This window comes from Girardinichthys multiradiatus, chromosome 17, assembly GCF_021462225.1.
Source record: "Girardinichthys multiradiatus isolate DD_20200921_A chromosome 17, DD_fGirMul_XY1, whole genome shotgun sequence".
NCBI lineage: Eukaryota > Metazoa > Chordata > Actinopteri > Cyprinodontiformes > Goodeidae > Girardinichthys > Girardinichthys multiradiatus.
In genome coordinates, this window is record NC_061809.1 from 6991876 (window position 1) to 7009566 (window position 17691).

The 17691-nt window shown below is 41.8% G+C and overlaps 1 protein-coding gene across 1 annotated transcript; it reads left to right on the top strand.

Annotated features, from left to right (window-relative positions):
* Positions 1 to 4447: 4447 nt before the first annotated feature.
* On the top strand, positions 4448 to 7471 carry LOC124883402 (the record flags this gene model as incomplete). The annotated part of the gene is given in 1 exon segment (XM_047390531.1): positions 4448 to 7471. A coding segment is annotated over 1 exon segment (3024 nt), but the record flags the coding sequence as incomplete, so codon positions are not given.
* Between the last annotated feature and the right edge of the window lie 10220 nt (positions 7472 to 17691).

Genomic DNA, 17691 nt, shown 5'->3' on the forward strand with positions numbered 1-17691 from the left:
AAACCAGATTACAGATTGTATGAATCTGTAAGACCAGTAACAGTGAGAGCATAACTGCGTTATGAATGACATTTGTAACAAGACCAGCATGAGAAAACTATGAGCTGAATAGGATAATTCAGCAAGACTAGTCAGAAACTGGAGCGCATTTAGTGCACTCCAATAATAGAAAAAGTGCACAAACATAAAGACACATAAAATAAATTAGCTGTCTTCGGAAGAATAATCTGTGAGACAGACTTGTTAGGAGGAGTGTGTGAAAAATACAGTGTGACTGGAGAGAGGCACAGCGGTTCGCCAGACTCATTGGCAGGTGAATGAATGCAGCATTCCTGTATGGAAACCTAACTGGTGTCAACAATGACAGAGTGCTGATAAGCTGCTTGGTTTGGGGGAAAATTGAGGTGTCTTGAGACGTGTTTATATCACTCGCAAATAGTCCAGATACCAGGGACACAGCGTATTTTCTGGACGGCCTCAGTTGACCAGTGAATGAACAGAGTGGAGTGAAGAAAGGTGTGAATACAATTGAAATCTTGACGGAGCATCTGATTTTTTTCAATCAGGTGAACGGTTCATTCAGAAATTTTGCAAGGGTTAAAGTCTCCATCTAGTGGTCACACGGAGGAATTACACAAGTGGCTGGCAGTGCAGTCGAATTTCAATATAGGAACACACATTCTGACTTAAAAATGCGGTTGGAATGTTAATTACTTAAGCGAAAATAAAATGAATTTGTTGTATATAGGGTGAAGTGGCTTGTAGTGGATTGTTTTTGCATATTTGTGCATATTTCCTGTGGGCGAGTGGCTGTCAGAATTGTGTTGAATTGAGGAAAATACGAACTGGAATGTGTTTCTGTGAGGAGCTCTGACCGTGTGTGTGTGTGGGTACAGCCAGTGGAGAAGCAGCTGTGTCATTGCAGATGAATAAATGCACTGTGTTGTTAACGAAGACAACACAGTGATAAGCGGATTTTGTGCGCATATTGTGTAGAGGTCATTGAACATTTATTTCACAAAATAAAATAAAATACGGATTTGAAAAACTTTGAGAGTAATTGGTTTTGTTAAACACATTTTCCTTGGCCAAACAAACCTTTACTGGACAAATTGGGTTATTTTTGGAGGTAAGAAAGATTCTGATTGGACAGTGGTACCACACAAAAATTAAACTAATCTCGTGTTCCCTAAGATTGGAAAACGTTTGAGGGTGCTAAAACTTTTGGTGAAGAATTTATACAGGCTAGCAGGATGGATGGTGAATTTGACTGGGACACAGATGACTCAGATTGGGGTGAAGAGGCACCAATGTGGAAAACATTTAAGGAACAGGTGTGTGTGGTGAGGCAGTTGGTGCAGCAGACTCAGGAAGAAAAACAGGCAGAAAGGTTGATTAAGAAGATGAATCAGAAAATACAGGAGGAGGTCAAAAAAGATGGAACTGATGAAAAGAGCAGAAAAAACGTGGGAAGGTGGTTTTGGCTAAATATGAACAAGGCTAAGACAGAAAGAGAGTTGGCTGAGGAAAAATGCAAAAATAGTGGACGGTTTAAAGGGAAGTTTAAAGAAACAAGAGATAAAGCGGCAAAGAATGAGACGTTTTGGTCGCAAATGGTGCTGATATGGCAGGGAGGTAAACATGCTATGTTTGACAAACCCCACACAACACCCACCAACACACACACTGGACATAAACCGCCACCATATGGTCTTCCTCCTCCAAAATCCACCAATAAGGAATCTTTTCCTCCCACTCCAGTGGGCCTTTACCCCACATTGGACATTTCTGGGGGCAGACTGAGGATTACTGGTTTGCCTGAACAAAACTCTCCAGCAGGCGGAGCTTCAGCTCCCCCACCGCAACCACCCCCCACAACATCTTTCTCTACTGTGTCTTCTGGACCTCTGTCCGGTCATATATCTCCCGGAAATCCTTTCTCTTCATCCGATTGTACCTCTAAATCATCCACAGGTGAAAAACCGTCGCTTGACAAATACAGAGGGTTGCCTCTTGACAATTGGAACGTGCGTCAGATGAGAGAACGTCTCCAACAGATTGTTGACTCTGCAGGTCCTCTTGACTCATCTCTGCCCCCACAGCCGCATACCAATTACTGCGAGCTTAACCAAACTCCCACCCAACCCGCTCCTCAACACACTCCACAAACCATGGATCACCGCGGACCATCAATGCTTCCACCCCTGCGTATCCAGCCCCCCCAGTCAATGAGCCCACTAGTCTAGCGGAAGAAAATGAGGAAGGTGTGGGGCCCTCATCCATGCATAGTGGGCCCATACCTAACAGGTATCTTTTGCGTACGGTGGCGTCTAGGGAGCCAGGACATACGTACAATTTACCGCTTCTTGAACAGCCGGGGTCCAGAGGTCAAACAAAATATAAACCTTTCTCCTTAGGAGATCTCACCACTCTGTGCGACAAATTACCCCCTATTACAGAGGGTGCATCTATTTGGTTGCAAACATTGGATTCTTTAACTGCAGGATCCACTTTCGCTCTAAGGGACTACCGTGCAATTGCAGCACGTTGCATGAAACCACACAGCTGTAGAGAGGTTGAAGCGAATGCTCGCTCCCTTCTCTTCCCAGACACAGCTCCTTTCTCTTTCCATGCCCAAGACATAGGGGACGCGTTGAGGGAGTTATACCCTGTAACCAGGGGGCGCACTGTCCCTAAATTTGAATGGAATCCAAATACCAATCCAAGAGAATATTTGGACCAGTGTAAATCCATTTGGCAAACACAAACCGGTACTAATCCAGCCAATGAGGGCTCACAGAGGGATTGGTTCAGAGATGCTGTGTTAAGAGGCTTACCCACACAGGTTAAAACCAACATGGAGGACAATCCTGATTTGCTAGGGGCTGATACTGGAATATGGGACCGCCATTTAATTCACCATTTATCTAAAATAAGAGAGGAACATAAGAAAAATGAGGAAGAACTTAAAACCTTACAAACTCAGCTACTGAAAATGCAGTTAGCTGAAGCACAACAAAAAGCTGGAGAAAAGAAGAAAGAAGGTAAAACCCCTAAAATAATGTATGAAAGTGCTGTGTCCCAACCACCACAAGCACCTCCCTTTCCTGGCCACCAGGACACGTTTGCACAGGGGCCTATGGCCTCTGGTCCTTCTCAGGCACATGCTGGTCGCTTCAGGGGAGGGGGTGGGCCCAGGGGAAGGGGATTCCAGCGAGGACCGCCAAGGAGGGGGGGGGAATGCTGATGTGTGCTATTACTGCGAAGAGCCTGGTCATTGGAGCAGGGATTGTCCCTACAAACGCGGTGCGGTCCACATGTGGGTTATGGATGGCATGGACCTATGGGAGGGCCTGCAAGACGCCCACAAAGGGGACGAGGTGGTCCATCACATGGAGGCCAACAGCAGCAGCCTTCACTCCAATTGCCAGCCTGGGATGAGCCCAGTCACTGGCCAGAGAACCATTGAGGGTCCCCACAGAACCCCCCGGACAGAGGGACTGAGGACCCCTTACTGTCCGTGACGGTGTATGGACAAAGTCTTCCTTTTCTAGTGGACACTGGGGCAACATGCTCAACCATCCAAGAAGCCCCTCCTAACACTCTCTCCACATGGACTACCACTGTCATGGGGTTTTCTGGGGCTAAACAGGTCCTACCTTACACCAAGCCCCTAAGAACTGAAATAGGAGGGCAACTTTTGAACCACAGCTACTTAGTGTCCGCAGACACACCAGTAAATTTACTGGGCAGAGACATGTTGATCAAAATGGGCGCAACCATTCTGTTTGGTTCAGGTGCATCTTCCTAATGGCACCCAACTCTCATGTGGCAGAAACACATTTTTTTCATATGGACAGTATTTAATCCAGCCCTTGCCCGATCCTAAGGCTGACATTTACTGGGTCTTGCTACACCCAGAAACCACGGCATGCAGAGGTGTTCTCTCTTCCTTCCTTCAGTGGAAATCCTGGATCTCCACTCTGGCACCCTATGTTCCTTCCCCTGACCCACCACATGTCACGCTGTTTTATGACAGACATAACTGTGAATGCTACCAGGAAAGCTTTGCTGATGAGCTGGAGGGTAAGACATGGGACATTGTCACCACTGACATTTATGTAGCTCCAGAGGGCGTTGTCGCATCTGTACAGTTATCAAAAGAACAGGAAGAGTGGTTTAAAATGTGGTCTGATGGCGTTCCCCACGTTTCTTTAGCCCTCCATCCAGGACATGAAGCACGTGAGTTAGGGGGTGTGTTAAAACGCTCCCTCTCCCTACAGGATTGGCATCTCCCACTCCTAACCTCTCCTATTCACCTTCAGGGAACACTTATTGCATTCTTAATCATTCCACAGATGTAGGCACCCTGGAACATGTACAGTTAGACAGACATCATGGCAGAGAAAAATCAGATCACCCACTGGCAGCTGCAGTTGTACAGAGCATGCCCTCCACACTTTGGGCTGAAGGTCCTACGGACGTAGGTCTCATACACTGTACTCCTATTAACTTTCAGCTTACTTCTGATCAACCAATCTGGAGATCTCAATACCCTCATAAACCCGCTGCTGAACTGGGCATTAGGAGCACAATAGAGGGGCTGTGGAATGCAGGTGTGTTGGAGTCGGCTGACTCCTCCTCGTGGAATACACCTATCTTGCCAGTAGAGAAAAAAGGGACAGGAAAATGGAGGATGGCACATGATTTGAGAGCTATTAATGCAGCACTGTCCACTCCCACTGTCCCAGTTCCAAATCCTTATGTCGCTCTCACTAACCTTAATCCGGAACATGCATGGTTCACATGCATTGACCTGGCCAATGCTTTCTTTTGCCTGCCTTTAGCTGAGGAATGCAGGGACATTTTTGCTTTTACCTATAGATCACATAGGTATCGATACACTCGTTTGCCACAGGGTTTTGCTCTGTCTCCAGGAATCTTTAACCAAGTTCTTAAAGACTCTCTACAGGACTGCCCCCTTCCACCACACACCACATTGATTCAATATGTGGATGACATCCTTTTGGCATCGCCAACTGTTTCAGAATGTTTGGAGGCCACAGCTGTGGTCCTCTCACACCTTGCTAAAGCCGGTTACAAGGTCAGCAAAGCCAAACTGCAAACTTGCAGAAAACAGGTTGACTTTTTAGGTAGAGTTATCTCCCAACCGGGCACTGGGATGTCCCCTACTCATCGGTCAGCTGTTCTTTCCCATCCCAAACCCGTTTTTGTGAAAGACATGCTTTCCTTCTTGGGTCTCACTGGATGCAGCAGATCTTTTGTTCCAGGATACACTGATCTCACTGCTCCACTTAGGGCCCTGGTCAAAGAACAGGGCATGAGAAATCTCACTGCCCCACTTGAATGGACTCGCGAAGCTGAGGAAGCTTTTATAGCTTTGAAAACCAGCCTATCCCAAGCTGCACACTTGGCGCACCCCGACTACACATTGCCGTTCTATTTAGATGTTTCTGTAACAGCACACACAGTCAATGGCGTGCTGTTTCAGAAAAAAGGGGGAATAAGAACAGTGCTAATGTACATAAGTGTTTTGTTGGACAACATGGAACAAAGACATCGTGAATGCACCAGACATGCAGCAGGGATGGCTAAAATAATCCAGAAAACAGCCCATGTAGTTATGGGACACTCACTCCACATTCTCACATCACATGGAGTAGTGGCTTTTGTGAACTCAAAGAGATTCACACTATCACCACTGAGACAACAGAGACTGAGCAAGGTGCTGGAAGCTCCCAACATCACATACACACATGAAGGCATAAGCATGGCAGACAGAATGACATCAGGAGAACCACATGTCTGTGCAGAAAAAGTGGAGTTTAATGAAAAAATCAGACCAGATTTACAAAGCACATCCTTAACAGAGGCAAGAAACCTGTATACAGATGGTTGCTGTTTCAGACATGACACAGAAGGACTGAAAGCAGCGTATGCAGTTGTGGAGGACACAGGGACAGACTTTGTAACAGTGAAAGCGGAAAGGCTGACAGACACACAATCAGCACAGAAAGCAGAAGTCTTGGCAGTGATCGTAGCCCTAGAATTAGGAGAAGGACAAAAAATAAACATTTACACAGACTCAGCATATGCTACGGGCGCAGTGCATGTTGAACTGAAGCAATGGTTGAGAACAGGGTTTAGGACAGCAGGACAGAAACCCATCAAGCATGAACAGGAAATGAGAAGGTTGGCTGAAGCATTGCTCTTACCACAGGAGGTGGCAGTTATCAAGTATAAAGGACATGACAGCAGTGATACCAGAGTAGCACTAGGGAATCAGGCGGCAGATCAAGCAGCAAAGCAGTGTGCGGGGTATCAACCAAAAAATATATTGTTGTGTTCAGAGGTAGGGTGGACAACAGAGCCCACTCTGGAGGAAGTAGTGAAACTACAAAAGGGGGCCTCACCAGAAGAAAAGTTGATGTGGAAGGTGAGAGGAGGCAGTGAGGACCAAAATGGACTTTGGAGGAGTCCAGACGGACGTCCAATCTTGCCACCAGGGCTCACTACAGCAGCCCTGGAGGAAGCCCATGGCATGGGGCATGTAGGAACCACACAGATGCTGAAAAATCTCGAACATTGGTGGCATCCTTATTTAAAACCAATGGCAGTGCATTGGATAAATTCATGTGAAATCTGCAGACAGTTCAATGCCAAACCTACCCTGAAGCCAGCGCCAGGGAAATTCCCAGTGGATCCTATTGCAGGGAAATAAATCATCATTGACTATACAGATATGACTGAGAGACTGAATGGGTTCAGATATCTGTTGGTATGTGTGGATGCATTCACAGGATGGCCTGAGGCCTGGCCAGCAAAAAAGGAAGACAGCAAAACAGGGGTGAAGTGTCTGATTAATCACTACATCCCCAGGCACGGTTTTTCTGCCAAAATCAGATCAGACAATGGCACACACTTTAAAAATGAAGAGCTGAAAGAAGTGGAAAAGTTTTTGGGTCTCAAACATTCTTTTGGGACAGTGTACCATCCACAGTCCCAGGGCAAGGTGGAAAGGATGAACCAGACAATCAAAACCAAATTGGCTAAAATCTGTGCACAGACCAAAATGAATTGGGTCACAGCTTTACCATTAGCCTTAATGTCAGTAAGAAGCTCTGTAAATCAGAGGCATGGTCTAACTCCACATGAACTGCAGACTGGAAGACCTTTTCCAGGCCCAAAAACCAGGTTACCTTTTCTGACTGAATGTGAACAATCTATGTCTCACCGTGATTACTATAGATCTCGCCACAGCTTGGTTGCAGCATTCTCAAAACAGGTGGCCGCCCAACCATCCGAGGCTCGAGCCACAACCTCAGACGCGGAGTGGATCCTTCTGAAAGTCATCAAACGGAAGTGGTCAGAGCCCAGGTGGACGGGTCCATTCCAGGTCACAGAGAGAACCTCACATGCGGTGAGGGTCAAGGGCAAAGGAGACACGTGGTATCATTGGAGCCAGTGTGCAGCAGCAGAGGCACCACAGAGATCGCTGCCAGAGGTCCAGCAGAACCTGAGGGACAACACCAGCACACCTCAAGACCTTTCTCACCCAATTCAAGGGGCAGAATAATCCCCTAGGGTGAGAAAGTTTTCATTTACACCGAAAGGTTAGTCTACACCTTAGGTGCACCGTTAAATCAGTGGTCTCACCAAATAGGGGCAGAATAATCCCCTGGTGAGACCACTTAGCTCCAGGTCATTCTACACCTGTGAGTGAAGACCAGGACATCACACAGAAGAGGCGGATGTGATAGAGCTTTCCTCTCTTTCACTGGTGGTTGTAGCTGCTCTCCCACCAAAGAACTGAACTGAACATTCTGAAAAAAAAAAAAAAGAAGTTATTTTTGTGTTTCACCATATTGTTAATCCTTATCTTCTTTTACAGGTTTTTTGTGTTTCACCATATTGTTAATCCTTATCTTCTTTTACAGGTACCTTTGAAAAGAATGGGAGATCAAAAGTTAGGACCCAGGCCCCGTGAGGGTTGGGTCATGGGAGGTATAGGTGTTTTATCAGTTTTCATTGTCACATTGATTCTAGGTTTGTATTGTGAACTTCCTTTCCAGACATGCTCCAGTCATCCTCAGATCAGTAAAAGACAATCCAAACCCCAGGGTCCAGATAAATGCCTCCAGGCGTTTGGGGGAATAGAATTAAATTACACTCTCGGTGCGACCACGACTTTCCAATTTGATCTCTGCGATGTTATCAATTGTAGCTCTTACCAAATCCCAGGCAGCACATGGTCGACGAGGCTCCACTATTACCTATGCGCTAATGTTGAACTCTCCACACACTGCGCGTCCACAAGTACAGACACACCCACCCCTTTGTGCGGTAGGGGGTGGAAAAATACTATATATTACAGCGGATCATGGAATACCGATATTTTTAACCTTGACCCGACACCTAAACTTGAAGCGCTAAACATTTCTCTGATACGCGGTAGTTTACCGAATACCGCCTCAAACGGCCCACAGACATTTCTTTTATCACTTAAAGCCTTGACACACAACCCCCAAGGAACACACAATGTCTTCGACTGGGATGGAACATACAGAATCCGGAAGGCATCATCAAGATAAATTTCGTAAATCACTCCAATCAGGCAGAGTCAAGCAAGGGGAGGATAAAAATAGACTACAACACCTTAAAACCCATAGAAGTTATCCAGATGGCCACGGGAAATACCGACGATAACCTCTGGCTCCAATGGATATCTCAGACTGCCAAAGAACAAAGTGAATCAGATTGTGTGGCATGCGCGGCTGCAAGACCACATTTAACTACTGACCCGCTCCCCTGTATCCAGAGGACCAGTGGGGTTATAGCTGTATGCTACAGCTGACTAGAGTGGCTACTCCCACAAACTGTACCACTTTGGCCAGTCTGTTCCCACCCATTGCCAATAACACCAGAGCAGGCCCTTTCACCCCTCAACGAAGAAATGGCACATACATTTGCTTTACCTTCACTTCCACAACACCACAGGTAAATGTAGGACAAATTCCTCGCGATTGGTGTAACATCACGGTGCCAGGCTCAGTGATAGGTCCCTGGGCAAGATCAGGACTCTACTATTATTGTGGAGGACATTGGCTATTAACTAGGATTCAAAATAATACTATTGGAATGTGTGCCATGGTTAGGTTGCAGGCACCTCTCATTCTGTTAGGTAAAGACTTTAAGTATCTTCCCTCAAAACATGCAGAAAGCACAGCTCTCACCCGCAGAAGGCGACGGCATATTATGAAACGAAGCACTGCTGGATTTGATTTAAGTCAGGGCTCCCCCACCTATATAGATGCTATAGGTGTCCCTAGGGGAGTACCAAATGAATATAAATTGGCTGACCAAATTTCTGCTGGATTTGAGAATATACCAATCATTGCTGCCCTTTTCCCTGTGACCCCTAACAAGAATGTCGACCGCATCAATTATCTTCATTACAATATCCTACGCCTCGCAAACTTAACTCGAGATGCAGTTGAGGGACTCGCTGATCAATCAGGACCTACTTTCCTTATGGCAGTACAAAATAGGATGGCCCTGGACATGGTGTTAGCTGAAAAAGGGGGCATATGTGCTATGTTTGGAGACATGTGTTGTACTTTCATACCCAATAATACCGCCCCTGATGGTTCCGTCTCAAAAGCGTTAGAAGGGTTAAAAACACTTTCAGCCACTATGCATGAGCACTCAGGAATAGACAATCTGTTCGAAGACTGGATGACTGGTATGTTTGGACACTGGAAAGGGTTAATTATGTCAATGTTTATATCCATTGCTGTTTTTGTTGCTATTATGGTAACATGTGGATGTTGTTGTGTACCATGTATTAGATCTTTGATTGTACATTTTATTACTGCAACTATTGAAGGCAAGGCAACCACACCCCCTCATATGATGCCTTTATTGGCTATCCCTGATGACGACGAGGAACATGAAGGGGTGTTGAGAATTTGATTCAATTTCGCTGTGCTTAGGCTTCTGGTATAGATGTTTACTTTCTGTATTCTTTTAGTGAAGTCTTAACAGACTTCAAAAGGGGGAATTGTGGAAATATAAAAGCCTTATCATTATCATTAATATAAGTGACTTATCATTAGTAGCTAAAGCTAAGATATATTTGGGATTTGCTGCTTATAGATTGATTATTATTAGGAGTTTTTAGTTATGCTTTTGACAGTTAGAAAAATCTTTAGACAGTAGCTTCTAGTGTGGTCACACAATGAGTGTTTATTATTCAAGGTTAAAGCTTGCAGGTGTTTTCTGTCTGTATCGTGAGAATCCACCAGTATATTAGGGAGGCATGGTAACTCCTCTCCCTGAAGATTCATGAAGACGTGTGAGAAACTGTCCTTCAGCAAAGGAATGCGTGAGAAAACTGAGAAGGGCTGCACAAGCATTGTAAAATGTATACTTCAGCAACAGAATGTGTGAGAAACTGAGAAAAGGCTGCACAACAAATGTAAAATGCATATTTCTGTAGTATGTGTATGTTCAATAAAAGAACGGTGCAGGGGAGAGACAAACAGATGTGTTCCTGACTACGCAGATGCAGCACCTCTCTCCCCGGCCGGGTGAATCAGCTTCAACCTCTAGTCCGTGTTTTGTTTTCTTAGACATTTAAGTTTAGTTTTTCTCGTGCAGAATTAAGATGCTTTGACCCAATAAACGAACACGCAGGAGTTTAGAAGGACAACTCCAACATTTCCCACCCTTTTCTTTTTCATAGTGTTCTTTTTTTTGTGAGCCACTTGTACCACCATGTAACCCCTGCTCCTGAAGTCTTTTTGCTATGTGTGAGCGAGTTGTTCTTGCATGAGATACATTCTCTGCTACCTGCAGAAAGCTATACCTATAAAAGTGAAGCTTGGCACACGTCATGGCTTGACCATTGCATTAGCTCTGCTGATGCCCATGCTGTTGTAAAATCAATAGAAATCTTATATGAGTATTCTATGTCAGATCATGTTCCATTTTCAATGATGCTGGATATTGAACGTCTTCCAGAGTTTATATGGGGGGCAAATGATGCACCCACAGTTAAGTTCAAATGGTCCAGACTATCTAAAGATGACTTATTAGCATATTATATGAAAACTGATCTTCTTTTGAGTAAAATAAGTCTTCCTCTTCAATCTATTATGTGCTCAGATGTTAATTGCAGTGATATTTCTCACTGTACTGACCTTCATACTATGTATGATGGCATTGTGGATGCTTTGTATGAGAGTACAAGACCATACCTTACATGCAGAAAAGCAAATAACATAAGGCCAGGTTGGAATAAACATGTGGCCGGATATCATGCAGAAGCTAAACAGGCATATAAGATGTGGGTACAAGCAGGTAGACCAAGAGAAGGGACTCTCCTAGATTATAAAAAAAACTCACCAGTGCAAAATTAAAATATGCCATTCAATAAATTTCTAAATGTGAGCAGAACATGAGAGCAGACTCCATGGCTGAAAAACTGCTTTGTAATAATGCCATTGGCTTCTGGAATGATGTCAGAGCCTTAAACAGGTCTGCTACATTACTCCCCAGTGCCATAGAGGGCATATCTGGGGCTCATAATATAGCAGATCTATGGAGACAGCACTATTCTGCCTTATTTAATTGTGTAAAAAGTGAACCTTATGGACTGGGAAACATTGCTAAGAGTGATGCGGTTATAATAACCCCTAGTGAAGTCCAGCAGGCTATAGTGTATTTGTGTGAAAATAAGGCAACAGGTTCTGATAGCATTACAGCAGAACATCTGAAATATGCCAGCCAAAAAGTGGCTGTGCTGCTTGCAATGTGTTTTTTCTGGGTTTATGACCCATGGGCAGTTGCCTGATTCCTTATTATCTGTTACCCTTGTGCCGGTAATTAAGGACAAAGCTAGTAAGGTTGGTAGCCTTAATAATTATAGACCAATAGCTTTAGCTAGCGTGATATCTAAAGTATTAGAAAAATTCCTGCTTGGTCGGCTCAATCAGTTTATTAGTACAACAGATAGTCAATTTGGTTTTAAAGCCAAGTTGAGAACTGATTTCTGTATTTATGGCCTGAAAGAAGCAGCAAGAGCATATCTAAGGGAAAATTCATCGGTGTTAATTGGGTATATTGATGCCTCTAAGGCCTTTGATCGTGTCAACCACTTTAAGTTGACGCGAGAAATGAACCTCTGTATAACTGGATGTATGATTGGTGATACGTTGGTCAATCACTTCATGTATGCTGATGACCTGGCTGTCCTCTCACCCAGCAGTGTAGGTTTTCAGCAGTTACTGAACATCTGCTTTGATTATGGGTTGAGTTTTAATGTGCAGTATAATGCTAAGAAAACTGTTGTACTAGTTTGTAAGACTAAAGCTGACAAACAACTTTGCTTCCCTGATTTTTTTCTGTCAGGACAAAAGTTAAATGTTTGTTCCAAAACTAAATATCTGGGTCACTACATCACAGACCAGCTCTGTGATGATGATGACATTTATCGGCAGTGTTGCATGTTGTACGCCCAGGCAAACATTCTGGGGACGAAATTCCATATGTGCACTGATGAGGTAAAAATAAGCCTATTTAAAGCTCACTGTACATCCTTGTATACAGCTCCTTTGTGGTGTAAATTTAAAAAAGCTAGTATGCAGAAGCTTAAGGTTGCCTATAATGACGCTTTGAGAATTCTGCTCAAGAAACCCAGGTTCAGCAGTGCAAGTGAGATGTTTTGTAATGCACATGTCAGAACATTCCAGGCACTTGTGAGAAATCTGATATATAAGTTTATGTGTTGTTTGTGCAGCTCATTGAACAGTCTTATAGTAATGTTTTCACATCAATCTCTTAGTGCGCTAAGATACCAGTCGGCTCTGTGGAAACATTGGTATGCAAGTCTTTTATAATTTTTTTTTCTTTTCTATCTTCTCTTTTTTATATGTTGTGTTGTTGTTTTCTTGTGGAACATGAGTCTGTTGAATAAAGTAATCAATCTGTACATACAAGCCTTCACCTGTGTGTCACAGCACAAGTCCTCTGCCACTTTGTTCAAACTCTGTGAGTTAATGATGCCAAGCTGTTTAAGCCTCTCTGCTTTCATTTTCGCATTGTCATGCACTTTGCAGACACATTTCTCCCTGTCACTGTTGTTTGGAGCAACAATCCAAAATGGCTTTATCCTACAGAAAGGTGAACAGGATAGCTTCAGATGAGGCATCTCGAGCATCAGTTTTTGATACAAATTCTGCATTGTGTCAGACAGAAACCTCTTTTGTTTCTTCGTTTTAAATCTTGTGATTTGTTTACTTCTTCCCTGTTGATATCCGACAATTGTCATCTCGACTTAGAAATGTTTTGACAATGTCCATGTTTTTTTGTTTGTGATTTTTCTGATAGGTGAAGGTAAGACATGGGTAGTTTTCAGTCTTGTTGAACACCTTGTGGGAGACACCAACACATTTTCTCATTGTAGAGACAAGTTTGTACTTCCTCAGTAGCCCAGTTGTGAGAGATGTTATGAATGAATGTTTGTGTTTCATTTTATGACGTTTGGTTTTGTTTGTGTTAAACTCAACTATATTGGTGCTAGCAGGGTATCTGCTCACCACGTGCTCAGTTTTGTGTTCTGTGTTTGTGTGTTTTTAAAGTTAAGACAAACTTTATTTAAAGGGTGATTTTAAACATAGAAGATTGATCATAACGCGCCATATGCGCTTGTGCATTTTAACCCTTTTATTAACGGTATTTTAAAGGTGTGTGTTTGATTCAGGTGCTAAGCTATCAGCTTCTTTTGTTAGCTTTAACTGCTAACAGCTAAGAACACGTGTTTGCCTGCTAAAGAATATTTACCCAGAAAGGTTGTCAGTTTTCAATCCAGTAAATAATATATCCCAAAACATTATTGTACTAAACTTGATAACTAAGAAAAACACCATTAAGCCCCATTTCTCTAGAAAGGTTTGGCTCTTTTCCAAAATATTTCCTGAAATATTTTACCATTTCCTTAATAATATTTCTTTAAATATCATTTAATAAATAAAGGCAGCTAATGAGACACCGTTGAGAATTGGTCATCCAGAAGGTTGGTTTTATTCAGCAGATCATTCTTTAAAACATTATTTTATTAAAATAATATTTTATCTGATCTTGCATTGTGAATGGTGGTCTAAAGGTGTACTGATTATTGCCTACGTTGGTTCTAAGACTAACTTAACTTAATTTCCAGATTCCTCAAGATAATCCTTGGTTCTCAAACATAAACATTGTATGGTAATGTAGCATCACTTTTTTGGTCATGGTTTCAACCATCTTTAATCAACTTGTTTATATTGTATATAGACCATTAGTCTTCCCTATTCTTTAATTCTGCTTGGTAGTTAGTTGAATTGTTTTAACATAGTGAAGAGTTTATTGATTGAAATATGTTTGACTTTGAGTTGACTTATTTTTGTTAATAAATTATTGTATTTTAAGAAATTGTGTGAATTCATTCCATGTGTGTGCAGAGTTTTTCTGTTCAATAATGTCAGAGCTTGGCTCACCCTTTTCGATTTTGTCCTATTACCACAGCCTTACTGGGCTGGTATTCACAGGACGACCCTTAACAGACCGAAATATTATTTGATAAAATATTTAAGTATTAATATTAAATATTAAATAATATATTCATAATCATATTCACAACAACTTTTTGTCAATTTCAGCAAATATTTCTTCACATTCCTTAATGACTGTTCAGTGTGTGCACTCAAAAATATAGTGGTGTTCATACACAGTAGGTAAAGGTAAAGCCAAGTAAAGTGGAGTATCCACAAACAGAGGGAGGAGTTTCCATTTTGTCACTACTGATACAATCATGTCACTACCGAAACGTCATCACATGTTTTGGTAGTGACTGTTTCGGTAGTGACAATTTTAGATAACTTTGAGCTTAGTTTAAAGAGGCTAATCAGCACATGGTTAGCTAACACTTTTCTGAACTATTGCACACACATAAAAACTGTTTTTTCTGCCATAAAACCAAAAAAGGTGTGCAGAAAATAGGTGTTCGGTAGTGATGTCTATTAAAGTTACACACTGATTTTCAGACTTTTGAACACCTTTTCTTCAGAATGATGAGACCTAGCTACTCACCACACAGCCAAAACATGAGAGGGACAAAGGAACACTTCCTGATAAAACAAATTAGAGGTGTGGCTTAAATCAGTCTTAGCCTATGGACTAAAACCTACAATGTTTCAGTAGTGACAAGAAAATGAGGGACAAGATTTTTTACATAAATCTTCATGATTTACATAAAATATATAAAACCGACTTACTTTTTTACAGTTCACTTTCACATAAATCAAAAAGACCCTTTTAAAAACAACAATAGAAAATGTTATAAAAATCGTTTCACTATCATGATTAGAAATTTAGGAATTGGGGTTGGGGACAGCCACCTCCCAATGTAAAGTACCCTATAAATGATGATTTTATATATATTAAACATCTTTTAGGGTTTCAATAGATAATTGCAGGATCTTAGTAAACATTTAAATTTGCATAACTAAATGTTTTTTAAATTAGATTTTTTGTTTGGGGACAGCAGTTTGCACCAATTCGGTAGAATGGCCCATTTATGCTTGATACATGGAATTAAATATTTGCATTCTGAATTGCAGGCTCAAGCTGTCAAGCTAATAAATATGCTACTTCCTGATAGTAGAGACAGACAGTGTCCTTCAAAATAAGTGTCACAGCACGATGGCATTCAGGAACATTAGATTATCATACAATATAACACTTTCTACAAACATATACATCGAATAAGTAGTTTTTATATTCAGCTACCCGTAATTGTCAATCACAAAGCCTTATATCTCACATATACAAACTATAAACATCAAACAGGTAGCAGTAAAATGACACTGTGCCCTGCCGAGATCACACGTCCATAATGACCTAAAAAAAAAAAAAAAAACGGTAAACTTCTCATCCGTCCGAAATGGGGAAAATATGAAGAACTGTGCAGTCAACTGAATCAACAAAGAGGAAACTCATCTCCTTGGAAATAAAACCTCTGTGGGTTTTTCACCTGCACCGGGTATACAAATATATGAAGTATAAGTACATAAGTCTTCTAACCCTCTTGTATCAGACAGATTTCCAGCTTTCAAGCTCTTCCAGGAATGGCCTTGTGGAGGAAAAGTTCGCCTGCGAGCTTTTGCAAGTTTATTTTTTTATAATCCCGAGTGACGTCACAGCTGCGACGTCTGTTGAGCTGTGCATGTTGAACTGACCAGCCCAGCGGGTCTATCCCCCAAAATGGGTGACCCCAACAATTACATAATAATTGTGGAGGAATAAACGTGTCTCACAATGCTATATCACATGCAATTAATAGAGGGTTCAATAGCTGCTGGTTGCTGGAATTATCCCAGATGGGTGTGCTTTGTTTTATTTTATAGTTTTCTTCTAGTTGAATGCTTTCCAATGAAATTAACCACTAGATGTATGACAGATGGTAGCCACGTGCCAACATGAGTAATATATTTGATGTGTTCAATTGAGTACATTTTAGTACAGCGGAGAGAAAAAAAAATTAAAAAATAAATACAATATATATATATATATATATATATATATATATATATATATGTCAGAGTTAGACGCACTGATAAACTCAGAAAAGGTATTCAATAAAGACGCAAGCGAGTCAAAGTTATAGTGGTAGTGCAGCATCGGGTCGAATAATTAGTGATGCACTCTTTTCCAGAGTAGCACAGTGCTGATAGATTGAAACATGTTTTAATTGATGAGATCACTGTGTGTATGGAAGAGTGTACGCCAAAAGGCCATTATCCCAGCGATGAAACAATCTTTGAACTTTATGTCAAAGTCAATGCAAGCAACACATGCTCATCCAGGAATTAATGCTGCAAGTCACTGACTCGATGCAATCTGCTGGGTTTCCTTAGATAGAAAAACTTTAAACCAATTTGAATAATAAACTGAATATGACTGCTCTGTTAGTTAGGATTAAATGGAATGTATTTACCCGACATGAAATCTGTATGATTCAATTGAATTGACTTAGTAAGGTGCCTTGAGACAACATGTGTCGTGAATTGGCGCTATATAAATAAAACTGAATTGAGTTAATTTGACTTGTATTTGTAGCATCCCTGCACCTATATGACAGAACAGTGTCCAGAAGTTCCAAGTTACTGTCCCATCAAGTGGGAGAGACCATTACAATTATTAAATGTATATCTTTAACTATTTCTAATAAAATGTTAAAAAATAATGGCATTCATCCATGTTACTGTGTTCGTGTGCCAGTCTCTGGAATTCTAATTCCATTGTTTTCATTTTCTCACAATACATTATTTACCTTGTGGTTAATTATTATCCTGTAAAGTTAAATATTACTCTCAATTAAATAAGCTGATCACAGTCTTTAATCCGGTCGATGAAACCCAAGCCACATGTTTCAATATCGACGCGAATCAGGTTTGTGATACAGCTTTTTCAATATTGACGCGAAAGATTCTCGTTTTGTGTTCGCAAGAGCAAATCCTCACTCTTTCGGGCTTGCTATACAGCTTTTTCAATATCGACGCGAAAGGTTCTCGTTTTGTTGTCATATGAGCAAGTCCTCACTCTTTCAGGCTTGTGATACAGCTTTTTCAATAT